We start from the raw sequence: 18,318 nt of genomic DNA, 5'->3' as shown, positions 1-18,318 counted from the left end.
ACATCTTTTTTAACCTAGGTTGCCCCAAAGTCAATTAGTTATGAAATCTACTCTCTCAATCTAGTTCTATCATAACACCTTTGTTCCTGATATGAAGCATAACATATTCTTTGCTAGCTGAGAGTTATCACACATTGAATACTTTTATCTATTTGCCTATAATGTCCTCAATGCTTATGGTCAATTCCAAGTACATCGTATGGACCTTATTATTATTATCTACACTGTTGTACTCATGTCTCTTGTGATATATCTCTCTCTCTTTTGTGGTGTAATTTTGCTACTATGTAATTGGTAAGCACTCTGAAACCCATTGGGTCATGTTCACGCTATATAAAATTCTGAATAAAATAATTTAAGGGACTGGTCCTGAAAACCAAAGCAACACAATACTGCAAAGAGATAATCCCAACTGAGGGAGTCAAAGGTTTTCTCCAGGTCAAGGACCAAGGCTGCCGCCCAGGAACAGGTGGGTCGGCCCCCTACATGATGTAGAAAAAATGTCTGATGTGAAGGGCAGTTTTGCCATCAGGGACAAATCTCCATTTTTCCTCGTGAACCAGGCAGGGAAGAATTCTCTAGAATGGAGAAGCTAAAATTTTTGTGAGGACGTTATAGTCTGTGCTCAAAATGGCAATGAAATGTCATGAGGGCAGGTTCAACGCATTTTTCTAGTATCAACAGGGAGACCAGTAGTGCCTTACTTATGGTCTGTGGGAGGCGTCCCATTTCCAATATGGAGTCCAACAGAATCACCAGGCACGGAGCCAGAGTGGCAGTGCATTGTTTTTAGAATTCTGCTGGGAGTGCACTGGTCCATGGCATCTTCTCAGCCACCATCTATGCGATTGCTTCTCTGATATCTACCACTGCAATGGGAGCATCTATCTCAAGTCTCTCAATTGCAGAAAGGGTCAGGAGGAAGGCCGCCTCCAAGAAATTCTGTATGTTGAGCTCAGGGGCCATGAGGAGTAGAGTGAGGTATGGAAGGATGTGAAGGCACTGTGTATGTCTTCTTGTAAATAAAGGACAACACCATCAGCTCGGCGGATATGTGTTATCGGGGGTTGGTGCGACTCGTTTCGAATTAACCAGACCAAGAATCAGCCTGATTTATTGCCTTCCGCGTTGGATTTGACAAAATATGCCTGATAGTCCAGGCAGCGCTAAGGTGCCTGTGCCACCAGTTCCTGGAGTGGAGTTAGGGAAGGTCGGAGTTCTGGGTTGTCCACCGCTCCTCTGGCCAGGTCTATGTAGGCCTGTTCTGCTGCCCATAGGGTGTCAGAAAGGCCACATCGCTCGCCGTAATGGTGCGGAGGCAGAAACCTTGAAGAACCACCTTGAATAACTAGATTCTTTGTTAAGATCAAAGTAATCTATGATTTGGTCAGACACCATGGACGGAAATGTGGGGACTTCCAGGGCAACTGGCTGCATCTTCCAGGTAGGAATTCGTGAATATTTTTTTTTTCCCCCAGTGCAGGGCCATCAATAAGGGATTGTGAGCTGACATCTCTGCCTAAATAATCGGGGGTGGGTGAGAGACCAAGAGACATATTGAAGTGGAGCACCCCAGGCCGTCCAGATGCGGATAAAGGAGAGTAATATGAATACTGTCAGGGTAATGGATTGAGGTGTTGCCAAACATCACTAAGGGACCTTTGAAGAAGCCAGGAGGCCAAGTTGTCAGCGAGCCATGCTAGGGGTTGTTGGGAGTGGGTGGATGTGGATGCATATGTGGTCGAGTGAGGTCTTTGAAATGCAAATAAAGTCACCAGCTATAACTCATGACAGGTAGGCCCAGCATGCCTGGTGTGTGGATAGGCGATATAAAAACGTTGTCTGGCCCAAAATTTGGGCAGAGACCCTACCTAGCAGCAGGTATAGTTGGGCCTCTAAAAGGGTAAAGTGACCCTTGGGGTCCGTCACCTGTGCCGTTATCTGGAGAGGGATACCTGCCTGAATCAAGACAAGGATGCCTCCGGAGTGCGGCGAATAGTGCATCTCTGGAGACGCTCAGCTTCCATACGTTTAAGATAGGTTTCTTGCAGGAGTGTTATTTATCCCAACTTGCGGTAAAGATAGGAGTGTATTCTGTAGCGGCGAGTGGGTGTGTGCATACACGGATATTCCAGGAATGGATTTGGAATTTGTGGGTTGAGGACATTAATGTAAGCTGACCTTCATATATTCCCATGGGCGTGTAAGGAGTGCTGGACTTGCCCTCGCTAAGGGTACCCCGTAGGGAGAGGACAGTGGGTAAAGGGTGGGTGTAGCATAAAAACAGAAGAACAAGATAACCGCAGGGTATCTGCAACAGAGAATACTTTGGGCGACAGGCCCGGAAGTCGCCATCCAAACCATTTTTGAAAGACTCCGAGGCGGTGGTCAGAGTGGGGTAGGTGGCAGAGTGTGTATGAGATTGGGTCAAGCTCACGCTGACAGGCACAGCTTCGCAAGAAGAGTCCACATCCAAGCACTGCTCACTCCGCACGCTGACAGGCACAGCCTGTGCTTGTATACCATCTCTGTGTGGGGAGCCAGTCTCTGCAGTGGTCTATCCAGTGTCGTACTGTTTGTATCACATTGTCTTGCCATTTGGCAGTACTGTCAAGGCATAGATAAATATGGCCATTACAAATATGTCCCAACCACCCCCTTTCCTCAATGAAGTAGGAGAGCCCCTGTGAGGAAGACCCTGGCGCGACCCCAGTACCACCACTAACCCCCCAGTAGAACCTGATTGGCTGCCCTACCTTACTAGCAAGGACGAAGATGATTCCGAAAAGCTCGACAGCGCTCCAACAATAACAAAAGACTTTTTCCTCGTTCCGCAGCTCGTTAGGAAAAACCCGGAAACAGTCTGTCCAGAGGGAGGCCGGACGAATATCCGAAGCGACCAATCAGCAGCGTCCAGAGGTGCTAGGACAGCCCCTGGGTTACGCTGCCCCTCCTTCGGTGGTGGTACAGAAGTATGTACAAGGGGAGGATCCGGACTTCTTTCTATCTAATTTCGAGAGGATGGCACGAGCTGCCCAGTGGCCGGAGGACAGGTGGGGACAATATCTCGGACCCCTTCTCACCGGAGACCTCCAAGCAGCCTACCAGGCAGCCAATCTCCTTGGAACCACCCCCTACCCGGACATCAGTCGGTGTATTCTGGAGCATATGGGCATCGACGAGAGGGACCACAAGAAAACCCCAGAGCCCTTTGCTATTGCATAAAGGATCCAGCCGATCACTGGATGAAACCCCTAACTTCCCCCAAGGAGGTTATTATGGAGAAAATATACCTTGAACAGTTTCTCACCTCTTTACATCCACCCATCCAGAGATGGATCCGCCAGCACACCGACCCGTCTTTGGAGAAAGCCGTAGAGGTCGCAGCAGCGTATTTTTGGGCCCAAGAATTACAAAAAAACAGAGAAGAAGGGGCCTGGAAACAGTCCAGTAACCACCCTATGAGAACCCCCCCCGACCGAATCACCATCCCCGAAAATCCGAAACAGTGACTATGGTGCCTGGCCCTACGCCACCGATCCCCAGACCGACCGCTCCTCTGGGAGCCCAATGCTTCCATTGCGGAGCGTTCGGACATATAGCGCGTGTATGCCCACGAAAGGACGAACCTATGGAGGTCGGATACACTCGGACCCTATATTGTTCCCTAGAAGGAGAACCCCATCCGTTTCACCACCGGGTAGTTATCAACGGAGAACCTCGGAATGCCCTAGTTGACACAGGAAGCCGCCAGACCCTTATGAGACCTCAAGTCGTCCCCGGGGGACCACCAGCCACCACAGGGGTTGTTAATATTCTGTGCATCCATGGGGATAGTAATACTTATCCCATGACTAATGTGGCTGTCCAATACAGACCAGCCGAAACCCCGGTGAACATGAAAGTAGGTCTCCTCACCCACCTACCTGAACCCGTGGTCTTAGGCACCGACTACCCCCACATACATACCCTGCTGCAAGATCCCTGGGAGGAAGGGACCGAGTGGAGAGAGGAAGGCCGTTTGCCCAAGAAATAGGGTGGGAGCCAGGGAAGGACAGGAAGAGCAGACAACAAAGAAGAAGGGAAAAGAAAAATGGAAAACCTGAACTTTTGACCCAAACCGCCCCCTCTCTTTGGGACCACGATAGGAAATTCGGCTCAGCACAGAGGGAGGTTAACACTTTATAAGAGGCCTGGAGACACGTGGCTGAACAAGAAGACCCGCTCCAAGTAGGTCCACATTTCTTCATCAAAAAGGGGCTGTTGTACAGAAAAGTGGGGAAATCCCTGCCTACTCAGCTGCTAGTACCCCTCCCCTTCCGGGAAAAGGTGCTATACTTGGCCCACAGCCACTTATTGGGAGGTCATTTCAGGGGGGAAAAAAACAAGAAAGCCATACTAGAGCGGTTCTACTGGCTAGGTATCTATCAGCAAGTCAGGAAGTACTGTCGAGAGTGTGCCATTTGCCAGAAAACCAGTCACTCCATTCCACTCCGAGCGCCCTTGAGACCCTTACCTGTAATTGATGTCCCCTTTTCCAGGGTGGGAATGGATATCATCGGCCCCCTCTTACCCTCCGTAGTGGGTGTGGCCATGTCCTAGTCCTAGTGGACTACGCTACGAGGTTCCCAGAGGCCATTGCCCTTAGACAACCCAATATCACCCAAGTGGCCAAAGCCATGATTAACATCTTCGCCCGAGTAGGCTTTCCGAAGGAAATACTCACCGATCAGGGCACCCCCTTCACCTTCAAACTTATGAGACAGGTGTGTCACCAGTTACATGTCAAGCAGATCCGCACTGCCGCCTATCACCCCCAGACGGACGGGCTGGTAGAGTGGAATAATGCCACCCTAAAAACCACCTTGAGAAAATTGTTAAATATGGAGGCCCGTAGGTGGGAGGACATGCTCCACTTAGCTCTATTCGCCATAAGGTGTGGGCAACAAAAGAGTCTGGGATATTCCCCGTTAGAATTACTGTATGGAAGGCCGCCACGTACCCTTATGGATATGGCCAGAGAGGAGTGGGAGGAGGAAACCGACACCTCGAAACCTCTGCTAGAATATGTGGCCGGCCTTAAGACACAACTGAACCAGGTACGAGACATCGTACGGCCTAACCTGGAGCTTTCCCAGACTGCACAAAAGAAACAATATGACAAATCCATCAAAGAACGATCCTTACAAGTAGGCGACCAAGTCCTGTTATTACGCCCGACCTCTGAACACGAAATTACTAAGTCAATGGCAGGGCCCCTTTAAAGTGCTGGACAAAGTGACACCTGTCACTTATAAGATAGAAATGGATCCCACTGGTAGCCTTACCCAAATCTATCATATCTACCTCCTTCCCCTGTCCTACTGGCAGGGCAGCAAACTTCCCTGGCAGAACAAAGCATTGATGCTGACTTGCCGGAAGCCCTTAAACAAAAATTAAGAGACACCTTACTCGCAGTACAAGAAGTGTTCTCCCTGGTGCCGGGCAAAACTACCCTGGTGGAGCATGAGATCCACACTCAACCCAGGAGGACTGTTCGCTTATGGCCCTACCGAATCCCAGAAGCCAGGTGAGAGGCTGTAGACCAAGAAGTTCTCCAAATGCTGAAACTAGGTATTATTGAGCCTTCCAAAAGCGAGTGGTGTTCCCCCATAGTTTTAGTCCCCAAACCTGATGGGTCTATACGCTTCTGTATCGACTTGAGGGGGGTGAATAAGATATCTCAGTTTGACGCTTATCCCCTCTCTAGAGTCGACGAGATGATAGAAAGACTCGGGAAGGCCCAATACATTAGCACTTTGGATCTCTGCAAGGGCTACTGGCAGGTGCCCCTGAGAGCCCAAGACCGAGAGAAGACTGCCTTTAGTACTCCTAGGGGATTGTTCCTCTTCAAAGTGTTACCCTTTGGGTTGCACGGGGCACCTGCAACTTTTCATTGACTCATGTATAAAGTGCTACAACCACATAAAAACTACTCAGCAGCCTACTTAGATGACAATCACCTACAGTGACTCATGGGAATAACACATCCATCACCTGACCCAGGTCATTCAGTCCTTAAGTAAAGGCGGGTTAAAGTTCAATCCAGATAAGAGTCACTTAGCACTCTGGTCCGTGAAATACTTGGGCTTTCTGTTGGGGGACGGTTGCATTAGGCCCCAGGAAGAGAAAGTTGCAGCAATTGCCCAAGTTCCGTTTCCCAAAACCAAGGAAGACCTCAGGGCCTTTTTAGGCATACTTGATTATTATAGGTGATTACTTCCCTGCTTTTCCCAGATCGCCACTCCCCTGACTGATCTAAAACCCTTCTCCCTCTGCCTTGCATGCCTTCCAACACCTAAAACAACTCCACCTCCAAACCCCTCCTTTTGAATCCAGATTATGGGAAACCTTTCATACTTCAAACAGACACCTCTGACAATGGCATCGGAGCTGTACTATCCCAAAAAGATGACGAGCAACAGGAACGACCCATCCTTTTTATTAGTCATAAGTTGTTCCCTAGAGAAACCCGATATGCAGTGATCGAGAAAGAGGCACTAGCCATCAAATGGGCTGTTGAGGCTCTTCGTTATTACCTAGATGGGAGGGAGTTCCTCCTCTATACCGATCACGCCCCTCTTGAATGGATATCCCGGAACAAAGGACACAACCAGAGGATCCTACGGTGGTTCCTTGCCCTTCAACCCTTCAGGTATACGGTGCACCACCGAAAAGGGAAAGATCAAGCCAATGCTGATTTCCTGTCTAGATACCCCAGGAGTCCTTTTCTTGTACACAAGAAAGTTAGGGAGGGGATGTGAGGAAGACCTCGGGAGCGACCCCAGTACCACCGCCAACCCCCCAGTAGAAGCCGCGTGGCTGCCCTACGTTACTAGCGAGGACGAAGACAATTCCAAAAAACAAAACAAAGCTCCAACAATAACAAAATACTTTTTCCTCGTCCCGCAGCTCGTAAGGAATAATCCGGAAACAGTCTGTCCAGAGGGAGGCGGGACAGATATCCGAAGCAACCAATCAGCAGCATCCAGCAAAGGTCAGGATTGGCAGAAAAGGCCAGGAAACGGCACAGCCGGGGTGTCAGCTGAGCGGAAACAGCCGGAACCAGAGAACGGAGTCGACGCTGGAAAGGACGAGACGCTGCCGGAGATTGCTGCTGCCACCAGAGCCGAAGACACAGAGGAAGAGGATCCAGAGGCTCCTGACACCTGGACCAAGGACTGGTGGATTCCGGAGGATACGCATGAGCCGCCACAACTCAGGAGAGTTGCGGCATACAGCGGTATGTGATTAGGGCATATGGAACCCGCACGTGGCGGGGTACGCGGGGAGTGGTACTTCCGCTGCTGGTTGCTCTCATTGCCAAAACCTCCTTTTTCCCTCACTACCCTGCATGTCATACCCGGACCTCCCCACCTAATTCTGGTGAGTTGTGTAGCGGGCGCTACTAGCAACTCCCTTAGGGAATCACCGATCGTTTCATCCGCCTTTACTTTGTTTATCTCCTACCTTTTCTTTTCCACGTCGTCCCTCACCTTTGTGTGGCCAAATATCACGTGGTGCGGTGATGGATAACCTGGTCGAGTAGGACCGGTTTACTGACCGCTGCTTTTCTTGCTTCCCTTGGAGTGCCTGAACTCCGGGACTCCACCTGTTCCCCAGAAGTCTAAGAAGAACCTTGCGATATCCTGGAATACAGACCCAAGACGGAGCTCTTCGGAGAATGCCCTACCACAGAATCCTGTGCTGAAACAGGATTACCTTAACTTTGTCATCCTTTCTCCATCCTGACCTCAACCCTCCCCCCAATCTCTCATGAACTGTGTGACATATCATCAATAAACACCACAGTATTGATCCTTTACGGCCTCCTCGCTTCTGTTTCCGACCGTCCCTCCGACAGCCCCTCTTACCCTGGAAACAATGGTTTGGACTATTGGAGTCATACCTTATCGCAATTGGTGGGGAGAAATTCTCATCCCTGCATAAATTACATACCCTACTTCATAACTTAGGGTTCAAAGGACGCAAAACGTATGATAACATTTCAGCTTCTGCAGAGGCGGATAAAGATAGAGACGATGATGACAATGTGTACTTAGTCGCAGTTAACAGACTACAAGAACAAGTTCCTTACCTTCGGTAACGCTTTTTCTGGTGGATACAGTATCTGTCTGTGGATTCCTCACCTTATGAATATGAATATCCCCAGCGCCAGCATTCTGCTGACTTTTTTCCTAGCTCTCCATGCCGACGAGGACGTCGGCTCCGCTCGCGACTCCGCAGGACGTCACCGGAGCCATAAGAGAGCCCCATCGGCGTGATGACGTCAGTTCCACCCATTTTTTCCGTGCCTCCAAGGCGAACAGGTGGACCGACAACAGATTCAAAGTATACACAGTACACAACATTTGAACAAATATACATAGTACAAAATCAAAAAGGAAAGCTAAAGAACATAAGCATTTCCTATAAATGTACCAGATAGAAAGAAGATACAATGTAAAACAACATGTCAAACAAGGCATCCTTTAAGGTATACAAAGGTGGACAACGGGCAGGAGGGTGGGTCAGTGAGGAATCCACAGGCAGATACTGTATCCACCAGAAAAAGCGTTACCGAAGGTAAGTAACTTGTTCTTCTGATGGATACATCTGCCTGTGGATTCCTCACCTTATGAATAGATTCCCACAGCAGTCCCGCTCCCGGAGGAGGGTGTCCACCCTTCTATACCAAAAAGTCCTGCAAGACAGAGCGCACAAAGTGGCCCTCTCTCCACATTTCAGAGTTCATGCAATAATGCTTTGCGAAAGTGTGGAGGGAGGCCAAAGTTGCTGCCTAACAAATGTCCAGTAGAGGAACACCTCTGGCCAAAGCAGAGGTGGAAGACTTGGCTCTAGTAGAATGAGCTATAATACCCTCAGGTGGTTCCTTACCAGCAAGGGCGTAGCAGAACTTGATGCACAAGATGATCCATCTGGATAGAGTGCGCTTGTGTACAACCTTGCTTTTCATGTGTCCAACGTAGCCCACAAAGAGCTGATCGTCCATACGCAAGTCCTTTGTCCTGTCCAAATAAAAGCTCACCGCTCTTTTAGGGTCCAGGCGGTGAAGTCTCTCCTCCTCCTTAGAAGGGTGAGGGGGAGGATAAAACACAGGGAGAGTTATGGACTGCCCCAGATGAAAGAGAGTAACTACCTTAGGCAGAAAAGCAGCCCTGGTCCTGAGGACCATCCTTTCAGAGAAAGCCGCCCTTGCAAACACACCGTACATTGCATTAAAAAAATGCGACGGATCCAAACCTGGAGTCGGGAACTGTGGATACGGATTTGAGCCAGTATCCAAACGGGGAGTATCCGACGTCAAAACAATCGGATCCACTGACGAATCCACTGGTTCATTTTCAGGCACAGGAGAAGATGGATCATCCTGCACCGGCTCGGCTTCGGAAGCCGGTGAATCCCTCGGCGCCGGAGACTGCGCCGGAGCACCTTTAGGCGAAGGAGACCTCTCCGGAGTCACACGAGGTGAAGGCGAGGGCAAAGGAGATACAAAGTCTTTACGGCGACGAGCAGGCGAAGGAGACCTCGAAGCCTTACCCTTCGTCGAACGGTGCCGAGATCCATGTCTTCTTATGTTTTCTCGACTTCGATGTATGCGAAGTCGACGACTTCGACTTATCGCTCTTACGTCCTCTTCCTTCCTTCTTCACCTTGCCCAGAAACAACTTGGCCTCCCGTTCTTTAAGCGCCTTCGGATTCATTTCCCTGCAACAGGAAAAGTCCTCCATGTTGGGATCCGACGACAAGCACCATAAGCAATCTTCATGGGGGTCAGTGATGGACATGTGACCCCCACACTTCCTACAGGGCTTAAACCCAGACTTCCTCGAAGACGACATCACAACAGCAACAGTTAAAGTTGAAGGAACAACAAAGTAACTCTACAAAATATGGAGAGTGCTAGAAAACCGTTACTCGTCAATGGTGCAGAAAAAAGGGAACTGATGCCATCACACTGACCAGGCTCTCTTATGGCTCCGTTGACGTCATGCAGAGTCGCGAGCGGAGCAGACCTCATCGTCGGCGTGGAGAGATAGGAAAACATTCTGCGGAATGCTGGCGCAGGGGATATTCATAAGGTGAGGAATCCATAGGCAGATGTATCCATCAGAAAAGCATTTTGGTAAAACTATTAATGTTGTATTAGAAAGGCACAAGTTATTTTCTAGAGTACAGGGCAAGAATGCAAAAGTTAAAACTTACATTGCGGCATTGAAGGGTTTTGGCAAATACATGTGAGTTTGAAGCCTTACAAGATTCCATCATTAGAGATCAGTTGGTCAGATGCACGAACAACACTAAAATACAGGAGAGGCTCTTCGTCACCAACCCAGATCTCAAACAGGCCATAGAGATAGCAGTTGGAATTGAGCACACTGCAGATTGCATGGTAGCAATGAAGGAGGATGTCGACAAACACGCAGAGGTTAATGTCATAAGTAAACAGGAGGTCACAAGATGAATCTGGTCATGCTAACAGATCATTATGTAAAGAACTAGGATAAACAATACACAGGAGGTTAATAGAGTATACATATGTTGTTTATTGCTCTATAGGTGTTTATGGTGACAAAGATGGAGACCACGTTACTGCTAGGACTCCTTTGAATTTTGCACTGTTATCAATGCTAGCGTGTTACTATGTATGCCCATTTCATGGAAGGAAATGTTGGACATGACTTATTTTATGTTATAAAAACCCAATAAAACTATATTATAAAAAAAAAAGTAAACAGGAGGTCTGCAAAGAGAGCAAGAGTAAGGTACCTAATGTCATTACCGCGGGCACCAAACTTAAATGCTACAGATGCGGGAGCCCCAGTCATTTGGCTAACTATGTAGGGTGGCAAGCCAGATCAGTCACGTGTCATAAATGCGGTAGAAGGGGTCACTTGGCCAAAGTTTGTAGAGAGGAACATCCTACAGCCGTACTGTCCATTGAACAAGAACATTCCCAAGAAACTAAACGTGTTTCAATTGCAAAGCTCAGATAAAACAGCGGATTTCCCTTAGTGTACCACCACTTTGGATAAGAGAGAGGTTACAGTCTTTGCTGACTCTTGCTCACCCTATACATTGGTGGAAGCTGAGATGTTTACTAAACTGTTCCCCTCGTGGCAACTAAACATGCAGCCTCCCGACATTCGCCCAGGTGGTTATAATGGTGACCCCATACCCTCGAAAGGCATGACTGCCATGAACATAGGATTTAAAGGGAGGAGCACGGTTGGCAAAATCTACATCACACAAAAGGGATCCAACTTGTTGGGGTGGAAACACCAAAGAGAACTCGGTATTAAGTTAGATTCAAATAGTCCTGACCAAGTTCTCTTAGTGGATCCATCAGTAGTGGGCACAGAAGTTTATAATGATTTACCAAAAGTCTTCACTGATAAGTTAGGGCTACTTAAAAACTACCAACACTCCATCAAACTTAAAACCAATGCTCGACCAGGGGCTCACAAAGTCAGGCCAATCCTACACATGATGCAAACACCCCTACAAGCTGAGATAGACAGACTCTTGTCACAAGGGGTTATTGAGCCCATAGAAAGCTCACAATGGTTGGCCCCCATCGTCCTTACCACTAAAGCATCCAGCAAGGAGATCAGATTGAGTGTTGACCTGAGGGATTTAAACGAGAACATCTGGGTGGACAGCCACCCCTTGCCCCGGATACATGAGGTCCTTACTCTTATCAAAGGTGCTAGTTGTTTCAGTGTGCTAGACCTCTCATCCGCCTACCACCAGGTAGAGCTACACCCTGACTCCCGCCACTTAACCTCGTTCATAACTCCCCTTGGGGCGTTCCAGTACATTCGCATGCCCTTTGGGTTGGCTTCAGCAGCCGCTGCCTTCCAGAGGATCATGCAACATGTACTTAAGAATCTCCCATGCACCCTATGCTTTCAGGACGATATTCTCATTTATGGGAAGGATTTGGAAGAGCATAATACCATTCTGAGGAGTGTGTTGACCTAACTTGAGGTAGCAGGCCTGACCTTGAAGAAAGACTAGTGTCGCATAGGGGTGGGATCAGTTGAATACCTAGGTCACACCATTTCTCAAGATGGAATAAAGCAAAAGGTTGACCTGGTAGACGCCATCCAGAACACTGCAGCCCCAAAGTGTGTTGAAGACCTTAAGTCATTCTTGGGGTTATCTGAGTATTATCCTAAGTTTGTCCGTAAATACGCTAGTATGGTGGAGCCATTGAGAGGGTTACTCAAAGCAAGAACTCCATTTGTATGGAACAAAGATTGTCAGGCAGCGTTCATCACAGTGAAGGAGAGCATTGTTTCCGCCCCATCGTTGGGCAGATTTGATCCCACCAAAACCAATGTTCTATGCAATGACGCGAGCAATAAGGGTTTGGGCGCCAGTCTCATCCAGGTCGTCAACGGCACTGAACAGGTGGTTGCCCTTGCTTCTTGCGCCCTTAACGGGGCAGAAGCTAATAACTCAGTGGTAAAGAAAGAGGCACTCGCCTGTGCCTGGGCTATTAAACACTTGTTTCTTTCTATGGGGTATTCCTTTCACTGTGAATAGGGATCACAAGCCCCTCATGTATGCATTCACCACAAAAGGGTCAGAGAAAACTACACCGAGGAACGCAAGATGGATCCTAGGACTGGAGGGGTACAATTTCACTGTCAAATATATGCCAGGTACTAAAAATGTGTTAGCAGATTTCCTATCTCGCTCACCGTCTGAGGGTGACGATTGCGCTACTTTGGTTGATTCGGATGATGTGATACTTAAACTGACTTGCCTGAACAAAGAGGAATGGGACGAGTGTTTACATACAGATGAGGAAATTAAAGCACTTAAAAATTTCATAGTCAATGGTTGGCCTAGTGAGAAAAAGGAGGTCGCTACACCATTGAGTAGCTACTGGGATGTTAAACTGGAGTTGAGCATTCAAGAGGGGACGGTTTGTAGGGGAGAGAAAATTGTTCCACCTGTAAAATTGAAACAAAAAATTGTGGACCCAGCCCACATTGGTCACTTAGGGTGCAGCCTCACGAAAAATAAGATCAGACTGGACTACTGGTGGCAGGGGATGGATGCTATGGCCGAGCACACAGTAAGAGACTGTCTAGAGTGTAGCTGCTCTGACAAAACTCACCAAGCCCGGAAACCCCCCCTGTCTCCTGTGGTGGTGCCAGATCGTCCGTGGTCCAAACTGGCACTAGACATCATCGATCCCCTCAATATGAAAACCTTAAACGAATGTTTCATACTGGTTATGGTGGACTACCATACTCGCTGGGTGGTTTACAAGAGTGTGCACCAGATGAACACAAAGGTACTCATCAGCTTTCTGAGGGATGCATTCTTTGATGAAGGTATCCCAGACACCTTGTGACCTGATAATGGGGTACAATTTACATCAGAAAACATGACTGACTTCCTATCCAAAATGGGCATCACTCATCACAAAACGGCCCTATATTGCCCCCGTGCCAACAGATTGGTGGAACGTATGAACCGTTTAGCGAAAGAGTGTCTTCAGCGAGCAGAGATCTTAGGAATCTCCGCAAATTATGCATTGCAAGACACCTTTTGGGCCTATCGCTCAACCCCCAATTAAGTCACCGGGGTTTCCCCTTAGTGGTACAAAGATAAGAACGAGGCACTGTAACTTGAAGAGTCTTCTATATTCGTTCCTTTCACCATCACAGGTTCCAGTAAACTGGAGTCAGCTGTGGAATGTTCATCTCACTACAGATAGGCATATACCAAGTGGAGGGGGAGGGAGGGGTGGTGGGGCATACCAAGTACAGATTATAACAGTAGCACAACCACACACCTCGTGGTCCGCTACCCGAAGCAGGTCGCTCAGATCCGAGGTCGCAGGCCCGCCCGAGGCATCAGTCCCGCTTGTTATGTTCACCGGTCTTTGGACGACCATAGCAGTGAACACAAATAAATGAGGCCTGGGAACGCTCTTGCGGTAGTTATCACACGTGCTTGTGAATATACCCCCTAGTGTCCCATAGAGAAAGGCAAGAACACCAAGACGAACAGTACCAAAAAAAAAAAAGCAGCAGGTCTAAAAAGCAAAATTTGCTTACAGTCACAATATATCATGTGATGCAAAAGCTTCAATTAGGTTTAGCAATCATATGAGAAAGCATTGAACAAATGCTGGCTACTTGTAATGTCAAATGGCACTTATTTTTATTTACAATAAAATATCATACCTAAAAATAAATTATGTTTTAATGTTTACATTTATACACTGCTCTAGCAAACCAACAATATCCGTTGAGTTTCTTCCAAGTATGCGTTCTGCAAAGTTGTGCTTTTCCACAAAAATTCATTTAACCTCTTGCCAAGGGATAGGGCACGTGAACTAAATGCAAGGACCAGCGCAGATTTTGGGTCCGCTTCAAGCACAGGGCCTGCCTGGTAGAGTTATAGCATGGATAATGGTTCCCTTGGAGGAAAGTCTGAGCCTGTGCTTCCTAGGCAATACATTTATACAGACTTACAACAATGAAGAAACAGGTACGTCATTACACTACATGATGATGCAAAACAAACAATATGAAAAGTATGTGCTCCAAAGATGGCACAGTGATCACCATTTGTGCAAGAAGTAAACAAAAGGAGTGTGAAATATACAAAAACAAATAATGTTAAATTAATGTCATCTTGATTTCCGAAACAGACTCAGAATTCGAGTACAAGTTAAATGGACCACGGTAACCATCTGTTAAAGTCAACATAGAAGTGAGTTGTCTATTCGACCCCCCTAAAAATAATTTCACACGGGTCTTCATCAGGACCATACAGGTAGCAACTTCTCACCATAGGTAAAATGTAAAATTAAGTATTTCTTGGTACATGTGTTTCACAAAGCTTTTGAAATCACTTGATGCAAATATGAATGACTGACTCCTAAGTTTCCTCTGGATCAGCCAGTGGGTCACAGAGCGGTTCACTGAAATAGTTTTTAAAGCGGTCCACCCTTCGGCACATTCCATGTTGACTTTAACAGACGGTTACTGCGAGCCATTCAACTCTATGTGTTTTTGATTTCCGAAACATAGACTACGAATTAGAAAAGAAGTCAACATTATTTGTTTTGTACATTCTTTTGTTCACTTCCTGTACAAATTACCATCACTGCACCGTCAACTCCTTGCCAAATTGTTTGTTTAGCATCATGGACAGAAATTAAATACCTTTTTCTTCATTATTATTAGTCTGTAAATATTTATTGTCTGGGAAGCACAGGCTCAGAGTTTCCTCTGAGGGAATCATTGTCCTTACTGTATTTTATATACCCAGGAATACTGGATGGTCCTGTATTTTGTTTGAGTGCCTAGTAGAGCCGTCAGAATGTCCGATCTCATTAGTAACGAAAGCGGTTAATGAAATAGCACATGTCCACTCAGTGCAAATCTTCGTCTTCGATCCGGGGGCGCTTGCGAGGGTTCGTTTCGATGCTGGGGGATGCGATGTGCGACACAGTAGCTTGGGTATCCCGAAAACCCTGAGGCTGAGAGAAAAAGCAAACAAACACTTTGGTTTTATGAAATATGGCAACATCAGGCAGATGTAACAATGTACTTCCTAGGTAAGGAGGAAAATTCAATAGTGGCTTATTCACGGTGAGCTGAAGGGCAGATTTCAATTTCGGCCTACAGCAAGTCTTAGTCTGACGTCCCTACAGACAAAGCCTCGGTACTAATCTCTCAGGCAGTCAATTAACAGACACGAGCTTGCAATACTAACGATGTGCATTACTGCGTTTGGTCCCAGATGCATATCAGAAACATCCCAAACAGGATTTTTTGTAGTAAATCTTTGAATTGATTTTTCCTGGTATAATAACAACAACAAATTAATTTATCTGACGTACAAGGCCAGTACAATGTAAAGTTGCGTTCCAGAAAATACATACATGTGGTCCTTCTGGCCTTGTGCTATCAATAGCGTAGAGGGGTAGCACAATCGGTTTCAACATAAAAATGGGAAACAATAGGGGAGGAGTGAAGTATGGGGGGGGGGGGAGAGTCTTTGTTTCAGTTGTAATGTATAGGGGGCCTGGGTTGTATCCCATTGTGTTGAGTGTAACAAGCACATGTCATCGGTGAGGGGAAAAGTGGTTGATCAGGATTAGTGCAGGCTCATGGGTGGAAGTGTTCCCCTTGCTGTCTCACCACTTCCATAGTCATGGGGACCTGCACTGCCTTCCCTTCCTAGTCCAGGAATGGGTTCCAGCTAGGTTCTGTGGGGAGGAGTTCCCTCTCTTTGGGGTCACTCAAAGAACTGCAAGGCATGGAGTGGTTGGGGTAAGAAGCAAAGAAATTCCAGCTTTATGATTCAAGCAATTAGTGATTACAAACTACGTATGAATTTCTTATGTGCAGCTAATATTTTCCTTGGCAAGCACCTGCCACATTTTGTGAAACCAGAGGACCTCAGGAGGGGTCTCCTTCCTTTTCCAGCTAAGTGCAATAAGTTGTTTGGCCCCTCCTGTCATATGGCGAAATAGTGTCTTCTCTGAGCTGGTTACACCTGTCATATTAGATGGCAGTATACCCAGGAGGGTCGTGAGTGGGTGTACCGGGATCAGGTATCCTAGGGGACCTTAATATGGCCCAGTATTTCCTTCCAGGATGTTTGCAAGAGTGTGCAATTCCACCATATGTGTAGGGAGGTGCTCTTGCTCATCTCTAGCTGGAGGTTGCGGTTATAGGGAATCATTTTACGAAGGCGTGTCAATGTAAGCCACCACTGGAACATGATTTTATATACTGATTCTCTCTGGGGGATGCTTTGGAAGGCTTTAGGTATATCCTGCCAAAGCCTGTCCCATTCTTTGGTCCCATTTGTCTGCCTAAGGGCCCGTTTCCCAACAGGCTTGATAGGGATGCAGGCTTTCAAATATGATTTTAACATGTGTAAATAAAATTGACACTTGGGGGGTTTACTTTTGAGCCCCTCGTGCCGCTGCAGCGTCACTTTTTGTGATGCTTCGGCAGCACAAACCTTGAAGTCATATCTATGAGGCCACGCAAGGCCACTTTGCACGGCTTTGAATGGCCTCTTAGATATGGAGGAAAGCAAGGCATTGCAAATCACTGAGTTGCCGTACTCTGTGCTCAGAAGACGTTCCATGGGCTTTGCGGTGGGCGTTCCCATCAACACCCATGAATTTTGAGGCTTCCTCAGAGTAAAACAAAAACATGGGGCATATATACAATGAAATGTTGGAGCACAGAGCTGTGCCAAATTTGGCAGCACCGCACATCAACCTTTCCAAAACGCAGGGATGCACCAACGCACCCTTGTGTGTTCCTTAGCACTGGTGCTAAAATGAGCTGCCTAGCGCCAACGCAGGCATCCTTGCACCACATTGCAAGGGTGCCTGCGTTGCAGGAAGGGATTGTTTATGTGCAGGAAGTAAACAATCCATAATAGCGATTTGTTACTTCTATGTGTGCTGCAGAATGCAGCGCACATAGCAGTAGCAAATCATCATTATTTAATGATTATTTATCCGCAGGAATGGACACCTTCCTGCACATAAACAATCACTGATGGAGTTTTGCTCTTTCTATATGTGCTGCATTCTGCAGCACACATAGAAAAAGAAAATACGAGGAGAAATACAATTATTTTTCCTCCTTTCGCCATTCTAACGCCTGCTCTTGCATGGTGTTAGGGTTTGGCGCTGCCTCAGATTTACACATCCTTGTAAATCTAGGGCAGCATCAAAAAATAATGGCTGTCGCGATGGAACGCCCACAGCAACACCCCTTACACGCCCCTTTCATGCTTAGTGATGCATGTAAAGGAGCTGTATTTACAATGCGGCATTAGGCCACAAAACATGTTTTAACACCGCTTTGTAAATAAGAAGGACATAGCGCCACCAGAACGTCACTAAAAGTGATGTTCTGGTAGTGCTACCCCGTTGTGAATATACCCCCATGTAAACCTGGGATGTGCTAAAACCTTACACCTCCCGAGGCATAAGAAGGAGAAGTAACTTTATTTCTAGTTTTGTTTCCTCTTTCCATGGGTGCTGCATTCTGCAGCACCCATGGAAAGAGAAAAAAGCCTCCAAGGATTGTTTTGGTGCAGGAAGGTGCCCCTTACTGCACAAAATCAATCTTGCCTACAACCCAGGCACCCTTGCACCACGGTGCAAGGGTGCCTGTGTTGGTGCTAGGCTCCCGTATCGGCGATAGCTCAGAGGAAAAGGACAGGAATGCACCGTATTGGAAAAATATG

The 18,318-nt window shown here is 47.2% G+C and overlaps 1 protein-coding gene across 4 annotated transcripts in view; it reads right to left on the bottom strand.

Moving 5' to 3' along the window:
• Nucleotides 1-14,230: 14,230 nt before the first annotated feature.
• The window catches only part of RAD51C (RAD51 paralog C), a 326,172-nt gene continuing 322,084 nt past the window's right edge, over nucleotides 14,231-18,318 (bottom strand). For all 4 annotated transcript variants that reach the window (XM_085649371.1, XM_085649372.1, XM_085649374.1 and 1 more), the window contains one exon: nucleotides 14,231-15,574. In XM_085649371.1, the coding sequence (XP_085505497.1) occupies nucleotides 15,352-15,574 (223 nt within the window). In that variant the 3' untranslated portion in view covers nucleotides 14,231-15,351. The remainder of the gene's footprint in view (nucleotides 15,575-18,318) is intronic.

This window comes from Triturus cristatus, chromosome 3_2 (assembly GCF_964204655.1).
Source record: "Triturus cristatus chromosome 3_2, aTriCri1.1, whole genome shotgun sequence".
In the NCBI taxonomy this organism is placed as follows: domain Eukaryota; kingdom Metazoa; phylum Chordata; class Amphibia; order Caudata; family Salamandridae; genus Triturus; species Triturus cristatus.
This window is presented reverse-complemented; position numbering and strand designations above follow the sequence as displayed.